The 16,981-nt window shown below is 43.1% G+C and overlaps 1 protein-coding gene across 4 annotated transcripts in view; it reads left to right on the top strand.

Annotated features, from left to right (window-relative positions):
* The window catches only part of C1H3orf52 (chromosome 1 C3orf52 homolog), a 45,806-nt gene that overhangs the window by 4,317 nt on the left and 24,508 nt on the right, over positions 1-16,981 (top strand). For 3 of the 4 annotated variants that reach the window (XM_039539924.1, XM_039539904.1, XM_039539934.1), the window contains exons 3-7: positions 384-725; positions 8,447-8,573; positions 9,624-9,754; positions 13,754-13,824; positions 15,841-16,040. In XM_039539924.1, the coding sequence (XP_039395858.1) occupies positions 600-725; positions 8,447-8,573; positions 9,624-9,754; positions 13,754-13,824; positions 15,841-16,040 (655 nt within the window). In that variant the 5' untranslated portion in view covers positions 384-599. Of the gene's footprint in view, positions 1-180; positions 726-8,446; positions 8,574-9,623; positions 9,755-13,753; positions 13,825-15,840; positions 16,041-16,981 lie in introns of those variants that run through there. The other variant, XM_039539914.1, reaches the window with a different exon arrangement.

The raw sequence follows: 16,981 nt of genomic DNA, 5'->3' as shown, positions 1-16,981 counted from the left end.
AGCTCAGACGTGCTTTGTCTACTGAGCTTTTTGGTTTCTTTTCTTTGGGAAAAGTGCTGTATAAATGTAAGCTTGCTTTAGTTCCTTTGTATTGTACAGATATAGTGGTATTCAGACATGTGACAGGGGGATTGCTTGCTTGCCCTGTCGGAAAACACCGTCTTCTCTTCTGAGAAGAAGATAGATTGCTTCATCTGCTGAGTTTGTTGCTTTAGCAAGCACCATGTTGCCTCGGGTTCACTTAGCTGCTTGTGCTGGCTAAGGGCTGGTGTAGTAAGGTAACCAAACTGGAAAATCTAGTATGACACAACTTGAGAATGAACATTTGTGTTTCAAAAGTGCAGGCAAATCAATACTTCCGCCTCGTCCCATTTCTTTTTCAGAGGATACAGTCCCAGTCCACTCCTTGCTCCATGGAATTTCCCTTGTTTACCCAACTTGCTGAGATCACTTGCTTGTAAATTTGTGCTGATCCTGGCTGCTGACGTCTCAAATCTTGACCCTGAACTGACACCAACATTATCACAGCAGAAACAGGAAGGAAGTGAGTCTTGTCGGTATTTGCCTTAAAGTCAAAATTTCTCACAGAAGTGGAAGCAATGAATGGTCGTGTTCCTGAACCTGAATGTCAGGCTATTGAATTACAAGGTGGGAGAGAACTTGAGGAGGAAAATGAGGTGGACCATAATAAACCTCTTAATCCTGAAGCATCCATAGCAAATAAGGTAGGACTCACATTCATTCACTTTCTATTTACAAGTATGTTACCTAAACATTGTACAGTGATTTGAAATAACTGAGGAGCATTCTGGTGGAATAAGTTGCTTTATTGTAAAATTTACTTTACATCATTTCTGTTGTTGTTGTTGACTTATAGTATTTCTGACATTTAACTAAGGTTAAACATGGATTTCTTTTCCTCTGCTGTTAATGACATCTGACTGAAACAGAATATTTAAAATCTAACTCATTAGCCATTTTTAATACTGTTCATTCATTAGCATTTCATTCCAAAATGAAATCGCACTTGTAATTTTAGGAGTTTCGCTTTCAGTTTATCGTGATATCAGTATTGCAATGGGTGAATTGCAGTCACTAAAGGGAGATGTTAAAATCCAAATTAAAAAGGTTTTCATTTGGAAAAGAATTAAAATGCCAGGAAAACACTACTGCTAATATTAGGATTTGTTTCCTTTTTAAAAAGTTTGTCCCTTCCCACAGTCTAACCTTTGGGCCAAAACTATTTAGCGCTTCTTTAATATACAAGTAAGTGTGTAGTGTGATCAAAGGAAGCAACAGCAGATATAAATTCTGTATCCTGGATTATTAACATCAGCCGACAATATCCCTCTGCTGGTATTGTAAACTTCTTTAACTTTGCTAAAATGAGAATAGGCTTGTTAATAACAATGCTCATAACTTGTGAGTGCTAGCAATTATTAATTTGTAGAATGAGCACGTTACACATAGTAAGATGATTCCTGCCCCAAATACATGAAAAGTAGTAGTATCACCAGTCTACTGATGGAGAATTCAGATGCAGTAACATTCAGTGGTTTGCCCAAGACCACAAAGGAAGTCTGTGGCAGAGCCAAAAATTTAATCCAGTTTCCTAAAACCCAGTCTAGGGATTTACCCACCAGACTCTTGTGGTTAGTTTTTGTTTAGATATGTGTGTCTGTCTGCACTGGCAAATGAGGCATTTAGCTATCTAAGTGATCTAAAGTGTGCTTGAAAATTATCGTGAACGCGGTTACTCCCAGTTTCTTCTGTCTCACTCCTATTGCCCAGTAATCAACACTACAGCACTGCCCAACGTGTCTGTAAAACTATTCATTGTTGTCAGTAGCTACCTTTCCCCCAGCTCTGTGACATATTGATTTTTCTTATCTAAGTAAAGAGGGTGTTGGTTCAGTTCTAGGGAGGAATCACAGATTTGAATGTGTACTTTACATCAAGTCAGTTGACACTTCTTTAATAGAGACAGCATTCTGTAATGGTCTGAGCACAAGGCTGGAAACCTAAGCTGAAATCCAGGCCTTCACATCCGTAGCCCTGGGCAAGTGTCTGCCTCAGTTTCCTTACCCATGAAATGGGTATTGTGCCTTCTGAGTAGACAGGAGTGTTGTGAGAAATAATGTGATGCAACAGTGTCAAGTATTAAATTTTTTTTTACATACAACATTCCTATTAATTTCACTATAAACCTCATGTGTTTAAATATCCAAACAAAAATAGTACATCCTACACATGTGCTTTACTCATTGTCTCCTTTATCCACCTCCTGCAATCTGCCCCAAAAAGTGAAAACCTAAATGTACAATAATCAAATGGTTCTTGTCTGTCTCTTCATATTTTCTTCATTTTTTTAAAACATAGACATCAACACCTTAACATTAGCAATGCCCTAGTTAACAATGTAAGTGATTTCTACTTCACTCCCCAATCCAAAAAACAAAAATAACCCCCTCAAAACTTCTTTCTGCCATTTGCTATGAGTGTTTGCATATAAGGGCTATGTGGACTGATATTATTAAGGTGTGGATGTTTTTGTAAACTTCTCCATGAATGCTTTTAACATCCTGAGGAATCTATAAAATTCATAAACCAAATGGTCTGGTCCAAGAAACTTTGAAACTACACTTGGTATTACAGTATAATGTTTTAGTTTTGATTCGAGAATAGAAAGTTTTTAAGTGCAGCCTGACAGTTTGAGTTTAAAAGTTCCACATTATGTACTGAATAAAACTCCATACATAAATGTAATCCCCTTGAAGAACTGTGTACCATTAGGAAGATGTCCTGTTACCCAGGCACTGTTATACACAGGTAGGTTGCAAGGTCTGGAGGGGCAGCCTGTTCCTTACTGTGTCACACGTTCCTGGGTAGCCTTCCCCACACTGAGATCCTTTTCAGTAACCCAATTGAACCTCTTTCAAGGAGTAGGCCTATCCCTCTGCTTCTCTTTGTGTATTCCTCACTGAGTCTTTAGGTTATAGCCCCTAACTAATTCAACAGGTCATAATCATAGAAGGCCAGAGGGGACCACCACATCATCTAGTCTGGCCTCCTGTATATCATCATCATCACGCAGGCCACGAACACTACCCAGGACCCCCCACATTAAATGCAACAATCAAAACTAGACCAATATGTGTCAGCCCACAGAAGACTAGACTATTATGTGCCAGAGGCAGAGAATAGGAGGGACCCAATGTGCACAAGTGCCCAACGCCCCTGCAGTGGCAGGGAAATGATTAAGTGAAATTTAGCTAGATAATCCTGATGACTAACCCTCACCCATGCACTGCAGAGGAAGGTGAAAAAATCTGAAGGTCACTACCAATCTGACCTGGGGGAAAACCTGACCTGCCAGTTTTCCTTGGGAGTCTGGCACAGCATGCACTGGCAGTGCTACAGAAACAACGCCTTGCACAAAAGGCACAATTTATTTTGCTCAGAAGATACATAGCACATAGGCAGGTGGAGTTAAAATGAGATGTGCACACATATTCCCTCACCTACACTTAACCTCTTTATCCATAGCTTAGGCAGTTCTTATTCCCCATCTCTGAGTTGGGAGAACCAGCTGACTGCTTGCAGCCCTCTCCCTTTGTCTGTGTATGTGTACTCCCTTCTGTTTGATTTAAATCTGCTGTGTATTAATTTCATAGGGTGACCTCTGGTTCTTGTGTTGATGTAAATCAAACTTCCTTTTCTTTCTCCACACAATTCATGATTTTATAGACCTTTATCATATTCCCCTTTAGTCATCGCTTTTTCTAAGCTGAACAGTCCCAGTCTTTTTTTTTCATCTCAGCTCATGTGGAAGCTGTTCCATATCCATAAACATTTCTATTGCCCTTCTCTGTATTTTTTCCAATTCTAATATCTTTTTTGAGATGGAGCAACCAGAACTGCAAGCTGTATTCATTCATATATCCTAGCTGTTTTCTCAGCTCACCCCTTCTATATAGTCCATGAGCTGTTTGAATCTTTGATTCTAGACTTAGCCTTGGGAGAAGTAAAATATTTTGGCCTGGATGGAGCCAGCTAAGTAACTTCTCTGTTCAATTGATGGCCCATCCATTATTATCTTAACTTGTTTAAAGCTGGGTACTTGAGGGGCGGTCTTAGAATCATAGAAGATTAGGGTTGGAAGTAATCTATCCAACCCCCTGCTCAAAGCAGGACCAACCCCAACTAAATGTAAGCGGGGAAATGGTCCCGCTATTGTGGGGAACTTTTCCTGGCTTCTGTATCACCCTGGTGAAGTGGGCTAGCGAAAGGATCTGAGTCCTCGCTCCCACTTCCTTTACCCAGAGGCCTCTTTGCTCTTGAGACCTCCCCTTCCACTCTCCTGTCTAGCAGAGACCTCGTAACCCCAACAAGGCTGGGCCCAGGATTCCTGGGGGGCTCAACCCCCAACCCTGCTGTGGTCACTCAGGACAGGGGCTAGGGTGTCCCCACTCTGGGGTACTCTCTTTGCATTGTGCACCTCCCTGACCCACTGATCATTTCATACAATTTAAAGCAAATACATGTTGTTGTTTAATTAACAATTAATTTAAAAAAATAAGGAAAAATAGGAAAGGTTAAAGGAAAACACATCACCCTGCTCTGTGGCAGGGAACATCACAAACAGGGTCTCTGGAATGTTAGGGCAGTTCAGTCTGTTTCTTGTAGGTCCCAGGTCTCCTCCTCTGGCCCTGGCTGTGTCGCAGAGATGCTGCGGGTTGGACACTTGCTCTGGCGGTGGCCACCCACTCTCAGGCTCTGGGTGGCAGGACCCTTCTCCCCAGTGTCACCCCCGCCCCGTCTGAGTTATGATCCCCCTCCAAGTCTGGCCTACAGGGCCTCTTGGCTGAGGCGTCTCCCTGTGCTGGGCCCACTGCCCAGGGTCCCTCCTCGCTCTTCCCAGCTGCTCACCGCACCCAGCTCCGGACTGCTCCAGCCCCAGCCCCAGCTCCACTTTACCTCAGCACGGCTGCTGCTGCTGCTCTGCCTTCAGCTCCCAGGGCAGCTTCTTTGGCCCCTCTGGCTCTGGTTGCTGCAGCTCTGCTCCCAGGGCAGGTCTGCTCTGCAGGCTGCTTCTGTGACTCTGCTCCCAGCTCTGCTTCCTGGGCTGCTTCTCTGGCTCTGGTTGCTGCAGCTCTGCTTCCAGCAGCTTAGCTTGGGCCCCACTCCGTCTGACTCAGGCAATTCCAGTTCACATGGAGGATGGGACCCCCCCATGACTCCCTCATTAGCCTGCCCGCCCTGTCAATCAGGCTGATCTGGAGCATTGACAGTCCCCAGGAACAATGGGGAGAGGCCAATTTCCCATCGACCCTTCCCCTTTTAGTGCTGGGAGCTAGCCAACCGAAACACCCCTGCTGAATGTTAGTAAGGGGGCAACAGTCCCCTTACATAAATCATCCCAGCCAGGGCTTTGTCAAGACGGGCCTTAAAAACTTCCAAGGATGGAGATTCCACCACCTCCCTAGTTAACCCATTGCAGTGCTTCCCCACCTTCCTAGTGAGATAGTTGTTCCTAATATCCAACCTAGACCTCCCCCCACTGCAACTTGAGACCACTGTTCCTTGTTCTGTCATCTGACACCACTGAACAGCCGAGCTCCATCCTCTTTGGAACCCCACTTCAGGTAGTTGAAAGCAGCTATCAAATGCCCCCTCACTCTTCTCTTCTGCAAACTAAATAAGCCCAGTTCCCTCAGCCTCTCCTCGTAAGTCATGTGCCCAAGCCCCCTAATCATTTTTGTTGCCCTCCACTGGACTCTCTCTAATTTGTCCACATCCTTTCTGTAGTGGAAGCCCAAAAACTGGAGGAAGTACTCCACATGTGGCCTCACCAGTGCCAAATAGAGGGGAATAATCACTTCCCTCGATCTGCTGGCAGTGCTCCTACTAATGCAGCCCAATATGTCGTTAGCCTTCTTGGCAACAAGGCACCCTGTTGACTCATATGCAGCTTCTCGTCCACTGTAACCTCAAGTTCCTTTTCTGCAGAACTGCCTCTTAGCCAATCGGTCCCCAGCCTGTAGCAGTGCATGGGAGTCTTCCATCCTAAGTGCAGGACTCTGCACTTGTCCTTGTTGAACCTTATCAGATTTCTTTTGGCCCAATCCTCCAATTTGTCTACATCACTCTGGACCCTATCCCTACCCTCCAGCATATCTACCTCTCCCTGCAGCTTAGTGTCATCTGCAAACTTGCTGAGGGTGCAATCCATCCCATCATCCAGATCATTAATGAAGATCTTGAACAAAACTGGCCTCAGGACCGACCCTTGAGGCACTCTGGTTGATACCAGCTGCCAACTAGACATTGAGCCATTGATCGCTACCTGTTGAGCCTGATGGTTTAACCAGCTTTCTGTCCACCTTATAGTCCATTCATCCAATCCATACTTTTTTAACTTGCTGGCAAGAATACTGTGGGAGACCATATCAAAAGCTTTGCTAAAGTCAAGATATATCATGTCCTCTGCTTTCCCCTCATCTCCAGAGCCAGTTATTTCATCATAGAAGGCAATCAGGTTGGTCAGGCATGACTTGCTCTTGGTGAATCCATGTTGACTGTTCCTGATCACCTCCCTCTCCTCCAAGTGCTTCAAAATGGTTTTCTTGAGGACCTGCTCCATGATTTTTCTAGGGACTGAGGTGAGGCTGACCGGTCTGTAGTTCCCCAGATTCTCCTTCTTCCTTTTTTTAAAGATGGGCACTATATTTGCCTTTTTCCAGTTGTCCAGGACCTCCCCCAATCACCAATGGGGCTCTGCAATCACATCAGCCAACTCCCTCAGATGCATTAGATTCTGGGTCCATGGACTTGGGCATTTCCAGCTTTTCTAAATAATCCTTAACCTGTTCTTTCACCACTGAAGATTGTTCACCTCCTCCCCATACTGTGTTGCCCAGTGCAGTAGTCTGGGAGCTGACCTTGTCTGTGAAGACAAAGGCAAAAAAAGCATTGAGTACTTCAGCTTTTTCCACATCATCTGTCACTAGGTTTCCTCCCCCATTCAGTAAGGGTTCCACAGTTTCCCTGATCACCTTCTTGTTGCTAACATACCTGTAGAAACCCTTCTTGTTACCCTTTACATCCCTTGCTAGCTGCAACTACAGTTGTGCTTTGGCCTTCCTGATTACACTCCTGCATGCTTGAGCAATGTTTTTGTACTCCTCCCTAGTTATCCGTCCAAATTTCCGCTTCTTTTAAGCTTCACCGAAGATTTTTTTCTGTTAAGCCAAGCTGTTGCCTGTCATATTTGATATTTTTTCTGCACATCGGGATGGCTTATTCCTGCGCTCTCAATAAGGCTTCTTTAAAATACAGCCAGCTCTCCTGGATTCCTTTCCCCCTCATTTTTAGCCTCCCAGGGGATCCTGCCCATCAGTTCTCCGAGAGACTCTGCTTTTCAGAAGTCCAGGGTCCATATTCTGCTGCACTCTTACATGTGTCATTGTTTTACCTTTCTTACTGAGTTCTGTGACAGCCTCCTTTGCCTGAGCTCTGTGCATTCAGTCAGGCACTAATATGTAACTGAACAGGGAAATGGAATCACATATAATATTTATAAATAGTATATCTTTTCAGTTCTTCTCACTAAGAACAGAGACCTATCCTGCAGACATAGTAAGCTCCATTTATGCAGGTTACAAGGCCTGCAAGATCTAAGCTCCATGTTGACTTCTGAGAACCACTCATGAGACTCTAGATACTTAAGCTTTTTTGCACTGATTCAAGAAACTTTGCTCTTGTCTAGATACTAAATTTGCACCAGGTTAATTAAACTGGGTTAGTTAAAGTGTTGAAAATCCCTTATGTGTAGAGACTTTGGTTTAAGATGTGGCTTATTTTGGTTAATCTTAAACCTATTCCTAATTGATTTCAGTTTAGTGAAAGTACGTCTGATTGAAACCTCAATAAGTGTGTTCACACATTTTTTGGCACCAGTTTAAAAGAATCCGTTTTAAATTATACCTTAAACTGAAGAGGTGCAATTGTGCCTGGAATCAAGCCCTTGCAAATAATATAGGCACTCATTTCCAAGGATAAACTCATTTGATAGTTAACCAAATTATACACAACCACTTGGTTTCATCATTGAGTTAAAATTTCATCATTTCTACAGTCTTAATTTATCAGAGCAAATTGATTTACTACTAATTCTACCACTTTGACATTAGGCAAGTCAATTTACCACTGATATTAATTTATAACTAATGTTGGTTTACTTAAAGCAATATGTGATCCTAATGCTTCTGAAAATATTTTGATACCCTGGAATTAAAAGCACAGTAAAAATGCAATATTTTATCTCCTGTCTCTATATAGATTTTTTTTTTAAGATTATTTATCCTAAAGATAACCAAAAGCTCTTCTTCCCTGCTTTTCCATCCTAGTATCTTAACAGACAACTTTTTATTCTTTGTATGACTAGGGGAGAGCCTACTACTGGAAGTCTTGTCGAGACACAATTTTTTGGAAATGTAAACTATGGATGGTTATATCTTCAGTTTTCCTAGGGCTCCTTCTAGTGATTATTATCAGCTTAATTCTTTATTCAGGTACGTACGTACTTTTGATTGTCTCTCTCTCTCTCAAACTAAATGAACTCTGTGGTTTTCTTTTAGATGCATGCTGCAGCCTGTCTGGAGTTTGGCTGTTGAGTTTTGTCATGGAGGTGGTTTATAATATGTGCCGGGTTGAGCAGTTGGGTATTCGGTGGATTTTAGGAATTTTCTTCTTGGGCATGTTTTAACTAGTACTGACTTTCAGTTAAGGCATCTAGAGATCTTAAGGGGCTGACACTTGTACATTTTAAATCTATTACTCTTCTTTCTGTTAAACTATATCTGCTTGGTAGCTTGCCTTCAAGATAATTGCTGCTTGAATCCAATGACAACATGCCCAGTGGTTTGAATAGGGGTATGCCAAGGTTGTTAATATAATAACTAAGTCTACAAAAAAAGTTCTCAAACTGTTATACTCTGGGCCTTTACTTAAGCTAAAATCCTCTGATGGCCAGCTTCCCAGCCTGATCCAATATCTTCCCTATTGCAATTGCAGAGCATGGTTACATGAGAAAATAATACTAGGACAAAGTCAAAGAGACAAGAGGAAAATCATACTTGAATTTCAATACACTGAATGCAGTCAGATTGGTGTTATCCTGATATTTTGTATTGGTGCAATTCATTAGCTTTGCCTGGGGTGCAGACTTCCTAAGAATAGTCAGAGTGGTGCGTGCACCCACAACTGCTAGAATTTCTTCGGTTAACTTACGTGTTGCGCCTGTCAGCCTGTAACCCTCCAGTTTTCACTGTGGCTAAATTTACATTTAAGAAACACCTGACAAAACAGTCATAGGGGCTGCTTCGAGGCACACGTTTCTTTGAGTTCAGCTAGTCAGAATGTCCCTGGAAATAGGTCTGGGTTACATATGGCAGGAAGTATTTTATCTGAGCACTAACAAATACATCTCCACTCTGACAGAGTCAGTCTGATGGCCCCCCTAGCATGTTCCATTGAGAACTGCTCATTGTTGGATGATACTGAACTTTTTCTATCTGTAACAGCCAATTGGGAACACACACTTTCATTTTTTGGTATTACAGAGGTTTACATCGATGAAGATGAATATTGGGATCCTGAATCAGTATCAAGTGGAAACTATCGCAATTTTTCTGGAAGACTACAAGTAAAGTGTGTTGCTCAATCAAATTATTCAGAAGATCTTACTAAAAGGGTAATTATGACAAAGCTTTCGCCATAGTTGATTCTGACCACAACACGTATTTGGTGTTCCTTTGAGTATGCTGCCATTAAACTTTCAGCCATGCTATTCACTTGGGTCAAAGGGTTCTCAATTTTATCTCTGGGAGGAAGAATTGATTCAGAAAAGTGTGAGTGATAGTTGCAGGCCGGTGTCCTGCTTGCTGCTGGCCTCGGTGTCCCTTCCAGATCTTGGGGTTCTGCCCTGTGCAGTACCCCGCAGTCTCGCTGGGTCTCCCGGGGAACTCCCAACCCCCATCCCCACCTCGCCTCAGTCTTGCCTACTGCTAGTCACCATCTAGTCCCCGCTCACTGGGGTGGACTGTAGTATAATTGCCACTCATCATTGGCAAGGAGGGTTTGGACCTGCTGCCTCTGCCTACCCTTGGGCTGCCCTCTGCAACCCCAGTACCTTTCTTGGCCTTTAACAAGGCCTGGGAGTTTTCCAGGCCAGAGATCCCCAGCTCCTCTGGCCTTTCCCTAGCCCTGCTCCACTTTAGGTACTGTAGATGTGCGGACTCACCCCTGCGGCACCTCCTGCTGGTGACTTCTGGGAATTAGCTTGATTTCCAGCCCTGAGCACTCTCTGCAAGCCAGTGATCCCCCTGTCCTCTGGCCCCCGTGTCCCTCCCAGGACCTGGTGCCCTGTTAGCTGGGGTGCTGCCCCCTGGCAGTAACCCCTTTCTCTCAGGGTCTCCCCTCCCCAGGAAATCCCCAGCCACTATCCCCACCTAGCCTCAGTATCAGGCTACTGCCAGTCATTGTCTAGCCCCTGTGCCCTGGGGCAGACTGCAGTATCAGCCTACTCATCACTGGCAAGGTTGGGTTTGGACCTGCTGCCTTGGCCTACCCCTGGGCTGCCCTCTGCAACCCCCAGTACCTGTTGGCCCAATGCTAGGCTGCAGCCTGGGGCTTTCCAGGCTGGAGCTCCCCAGCTCCTCAGCCTTTCCCCAGCCCTGCTCCACTCAGGTACCCTGTCTCTAGCTCCCTGCAGCCAGGCCCTTCTCCCTCTACAGGCAGAGGGAGACTGTGTGGGCTTCTGGCTCACAGCCTCTTTATATTGGCCAGCTGCTGCCTGATTGGGGCATGGCCCCAGCTGAGGATGCTTCCTCAATCAGCCTTTCCCCAGCCACAGCCCTTCTAGGGCTGTTTTTAACCCTCCCAGCAGGAGCAGTGTGACTACCCTGCTACAGACAGTAATTAGTCATTGGAACCATTTACCAAGGCTCATGGTGGGTCCTTGATCACTGTGAAATTTTAAAATCAAGATTGGATGCTTTTCTAAAAGATGTGCTCTAGGAATTATTTGAGGAAGTCCTATGGCCTGTGTTATGCAGGAGGTCAGATTAGATGGTCACAGTGGTCTCCTCTGGATTTGGAATCTGACTCTTTCTAGGTGATGTAAGGCTCTGATCCAACAAAGCACTAGCATAACTTTAAGCATGAGTAGTCTCATTGACTTAAAAGTTACAATGCGTTGAAGTGCTTTTGTGGGATTGTTGCCTAAATTAGAGCTATGTTGTAGAGTGTGGATCACACTTACACTAAAACATCCTTGTTAAATTCTCTTGTAAGTGTCTAAGGCCTCACAAGTTGGGTTTATTGTTGTTTGTCCCACTTATCTACTACTCAAAACTACCTGGCAAGCACACAAAACTGATGTATAAAAATAGGAGTAAGAATGCTCCTCAGACTTATTGCAGAAGGGGATGTGATTAATGTAGAAGGAAAATGTTTATACAATTTTAACTACTTATTATTTCTAATCAATAATTAAATTATAGATGGCAGCATGAGTCGATATGTATAGTCTTACATGTCAAGGCAACACAATGATCATACTACACACAGGTTTACTTGCCTATCTTGCTCACCGAGGCTCTATTTATTGTCAATGGTATCTCAGTAGGATATGCACAACCTTTCACTCTCCACCACTTTTCCGAGAGGCTTCCTAGGCAATAATGATTTTCCTGCCTAGGGCTCTCACTGGTAATTTCTAGTTCAACCCATACAGCCAGTCACACCCTGGCCCTGGTCTTCAGGTTGGATATCAATATCAAAGACATCACAATCCATCACCTCATTAAGGTAGTAGTCAGAGGTCTCTGAGCTCTCAGATAACAAGACAGACAAATGAAGGCTCTGAGTCCATCAAATTCCAAAGCCCGTTAAAAGACAACACTGTGGCTCTGCCCATAGGATAAGGAGTCTAGCACATGCTGAATCATGGTCATTGTATGATAGCCTCAACCATTGACATGCTCGCCCCAAAGCAATCCATTGTCCACCTGGATCATCTTGGTTTCCTGACACTCTGACCAATTTGAAAAAGGGCTGGCATGCAAGCACTAATGATGGAAAACAAATGCTGCAGTAAACAACTTGAAACATAAAAAAGAATTCCTCCAAGCTTATACTGAGGTTGTTTTATAGGCCAAAAGTACATTCTAAGCAGTCCCCATGGCTCTTTTGGGCCAAATCATGCCTGAAAGAGCTATGCAGCATGGTTAAATGCTTCATCCAGGTTCTGTTGCAGGCTGTAAGAACATAACAGCAACCACTGAAGAGACTGTGCATATTCGGGGAAGGCTTCTAAAACATGCCTCTGCTCCCTTTATGCTGGCCAACAAACAGCCCACCTGCATTCCTGGAACATATTACCTTCATTCCTGAAGAAATAGTAGACACCCACCCTAAACGAGTCTTGACACAAGACCCGGGAATCTGCCCATGACCTTCCTGACTAGTGAAAAGGAGTCATAAGCAAGTAGTGCCACTCCTGACTGAAATGACCAATGCTGCATTCAGAGAAGGAATTGTTGACCACAAGATATTGCTCTCCCGCCTAACAGAAGTAGTAGGGGGCTTGGAGAAGGATCTAAAATGGTTCCTAGAAGGAAACACCCAAAAAGTAGTGATGGGAACCTGGATCTCTGCCACTAGACCCCTCATTATGTGGAGTCTCAAAGAATAAATTCTATTTCTAGTTCTATTCAACATTTACATGCAGCCAGTACAGGTACTTGTAAGAAAACATGAATTTTGAGGGCCTGACATATGAAGATGACATCTGGTTATCTGCCACCATACTGCCAAGATGACCCAGTGCTTGGCGTCATGGTTGAATAACAGCTGGTTGAATGCTGTCCAGTAACTATTTCCTTGCTAGCCATGCAAAACACTCTCAATCTCATCACCCAATTCAACTAGTTTTGAATTTTGTTACAAGTCAGAAACTCTTACCAGGCTTATTGAAAGGTTAGAAAAGCTTTAGGGCCAGCCTCGACTGGTGTACAGTTTTGCATCAAAATAATGTAAAATTAAGTTTCACCCAGGTGAAACTTTTTTTTTTTTTTAAACTGTAAACTGGCTCGTTTACATCCTGAACCGTGAACTTTGAGTCTCCTTAGCTTAGCTTAGCTGGTTGCTGTATTTTTACTCTACAAATTTGCTATACAGTTCTATTAAGTGTCGATAAAACACAACCTCAAGCTTGCTCCTTCAGGTACTGTAATCCTAGATGGCTTGAGAAGCTAGGATCAGTTTTGCCTGGCTGGTATGACATTGCTTATTACTATCAAGGGAGCAGCATCACATACTTTCCTATCCTGATTTTTAGTTCAGTCAATGCAAAGAATAAGTAGAGATTGTTAAGGTCTCCACTCTAAAATCAATCCCTAGTGATTTTTCCAGATAAACAGAAAAGTATTTTATGTATTTAAAAAAAAAACCAAAAAAAACCCCCAAATTGGCACAGAGAAAATAAACTGAAATTGAAATCCCAATGAGAGCGGAAACTGATTTTTACCATTCGATTTTAAAATAAAATGAATTCCTTGTACAGATATCTGCCAGGACTTGACCGGAAGGTTCTGTACACTCCCCCATTCTGAAAACTTAAATTACCCTTTTTTCTTCTACTTGTGTTGGAAGGTATGCCATGAAAGAAATATTTGATTCTCTTTTCAAGCTAATAGATGTCTACAGTTCGTCTCCAGCCCTGGGGCGCTATTTTATCACTGCTCAAGTGGATTCCTTCAGGTAGGAAATTAATATAAGAATTTTCTTTGTGTTTGTTTAGCGGAATTGAATCTGTCACATAGACATACAAAACATTCTAAAACTCTGAAATAATCTTTCTCAGGAGAAATACCAGTACAATCAGTGAAGTTATGTTTCCACCAAAATTAACCAATTACATTTGTAAAGGATAAGTTGCCTACCAATAGAACATGTTGTTAAGTTATAGGAAATCTTTAAGTATTGTCCTTATGCTCAGTCCTTGATGGTCTCAACTGCTAGTTTTATCACGCTTGTTGAAGTGAGAAAACTGGAATTGCTTCAGAGCAACCTTGCTTAAATATATATATTTTTAGGCTCGGATATTTCAAAGGTATTTAGATATTGCTGTGCTTGGTATTGCAATACCTAACTGATTTAGGAGTCTAAATCTCATTTGCTGAAGCAATTTTGGCATTTAAGATTTTAGGCAATGGGATTTTGGCACCTAAATCCCTTTTGAAAATGAGATTTAGGCTCCTAAATCAGTTATGCATTGCAATGACTGAAGCGTTGCCTAAATACCTTTTTTAAAAATCCGGTCACAGTGCCCAAAAGCATGGTAGGTGTTTTCGTAAATGAGAGGTATGTTCTCTAAAGAACTTAAAGACAACATAGACACACAAAAGCAACAAGAAAATCGCACTTGATTTCCATTTTCTACATGACTGGCTCAGAGTAGCAGGAGCAGATGATGAGTAAAGTAGCAGTATTTTGGATAGATTGGAGAGGTTGAAATGAGAGGAGGGACCGCTGGAGGTTCAGGTTACAGTAATGAAGGTAATGGATGGCAACAGAAGACTGAAAGTAAGGGATGGGACAGATTTTGGTGGTGGTACAGAGTAAGAAGTAACAGGGCTTTCTGGAAATGGCAGGAGAAAGCTGCAATCATGGGAGATGAGGGGGAAAACAATGGATCTGTCCATGTCAGTATGGTGCTGGAGGGAGATTAAGGGCTTAGACTGAGTTTGATGGCAGTGTTTTAACACAGAAGAGGAGGTTAGAGAGGGGATTGAGAGGTATATTCTAGAATTGTCTGGGTACAGGCGGTAGTGGAAATTGTGGAAACATATGAAGTCACTTACTGAGAGGGGGTATAAGGGGAGAAGTGAAGGAGATCTGGTACAGTGGATGCCCAGAGAGGACATAAAATGAAATAAAAGACTCAAAAAATAGGGGGAAACTAGGAAAACATAGATTTGCAAAGACTATGATGAACAGCACGAAAGGCAGCACACAGCTGAAAACCAGGGGACAGAGACAAAGCCCCCCAGATTCACCTAGGGAGTGGTAATTAGTGATCTTGGTGTGATGCTTTCTTAGGGTTACACTGGGTGAGGATACTGCAGAGATAGGCATGTGTTGAGGCAATTTGCTCTACGTGCTGTATCTTGTGATCCTTTGGGAAAAAAGAGTCCATATACCAGCAAAAAAACAAACCAACAAAAAAAACCCCGTATATATAGACTATAATGTAGCGATTCCAGTTCAATTAATTCACAATTCACTCCAGAATTGGACTCCAATTCAGTGGTTTACATAATCTACTCCAGAATTTGGATTAGAAACATTGGCTTGTTGTCAGATATTGTTAGAGAGCAGAATGGATAATGTTATCAGGAAAGCAGTCACTTCTGTGAGCTCTTATATAAAATAAAGGCGTCCTGTTGCAGCAGATCTCCTGGTATCACCATATTTGGATTGCACGAGGACTCTGCTCACAATAATGGCCATATGGGGGAGATTTTTGACATCTAGCTGCCTTTTTGTACCCTTTGAAAGTCTTCCCCGTGCTATATCTGGATTACATGTACAACATCAACAGTAGTTGCTCTTGAGGGGCAAAGGCGGACAACATGTTAGTTTAAGTATGACATTGTTTTTAATGTTTTCTCCTTAGGTCATGTTTTTTTTTTTAAATAAATGCTAATGTTAAAAGGAAAGGCAATTCTAAAAGCATTCAGTGCTTATTCCTGCTGAGATCTATTTCTTTTTCAGTTATGAAAATGCCACTGCCTTCTACCAGTTGGTATTCTCCTTGCCACCAGTGGCTGATGAGTTCATGAAGTACACGATGAGTGAAGAGTTTGTGATGAATGTCTTGCGACAAAATATTTATGATCAGGAAGATACTTATGATCAGGAAGCACCTGAATGTACCAAGATAAGGCTTGATCCAGCTTCTCTCACGCTAACTTGTAAGTGCCATATATAACAGAATTTATCTCTAGAAAGAGAATAAGTACTCACAGTTCTTTAAAATGAAGGAAGTATTTATGGAAAGACAATGATACTTGTCTGTTAATATATTCGTGCACATAGAGGTATGGGTAATGTTCCAAAATATCAACAATCAGTGTTTGTAACGTTGTCCTAGGGCTTGGCTACACTGGAGAGTTGCAGCGCTGGTGGAGGCTTTGCAGCGCTGCAACTTAGTCACCGTCCACACTTGCAAGGCACATACAGCGCTGCATCTCCCTGGCTGCAGCGCTGGCTGTACTCCTGCTCTGCCTCGGGTATAACTATTGCAGCGCTGGTGATGCAGCGCTGGAGTGCAAGTGTAAACAGTGATTAATCTTACTACGCTGTAACTGACCTCCGGAATTTTCCCATAATGCTTTTAACTAAATTACTCTCTTTGTTTTGTTATGATGCCTCTCTTTGTTTTGTTGTGAACTCGGGGCTCCGGGAGCTGCTTATCTAAAAAACAAACACAGCTCCTGTTTGCTGTGAATGAGGCAGGCAGGGGGATGAATGTCTACAGCTAGTGTTTGCTTGAGGAGAGAAACAGCATGGCGGGGTGGGGGGAGAAAGGGAGTCCATCGGAGCAGCTGCTTATCTGGTCTGCAGGCTATTTGCATTTAAGAGTGAATGAGGGGTCGAGGAAATGGTCAGATTTTGCAAGGCAGGGAGCTGACACAGAATTTGCAAGGCAGGGAGCTGACACACAGTGTCAGCTCCAAAAATCCACTCTCTCTCTCTCCCCCGCTCCCTGTCACACTCCACCCCACCCCCTTCTTTTGAAAAGCACGTTGCAGCCACTTGAACGCTGGGATAGCTGCCCATAATGCACCACTCCCAACAGCGCTGCAAATGCTGCAAATGTGGCCACACTGCAGCGCTGGTAGCTGTCAGTGTG

Source organism: Mauremys reevesii, linkage group 1, assembly GCF_016161935.1.
Source record: "Mauremys reevesii isolate NIE-2019 linkage group 1, ASM1616193v1, whole genome shotgun sequence".
Taxonomy (NCBI): domain Eukaryota; kingdom Metazoa; phylum Chordata; order Testudines; family Geoemydidae; genus Mauremys; species Mauremys reevesii.
The sequence above is the reverse complement of the archived record's forward strand: the minus strand, read 5'-3'. Positions and strand labels throughout refer to the sequence as shown.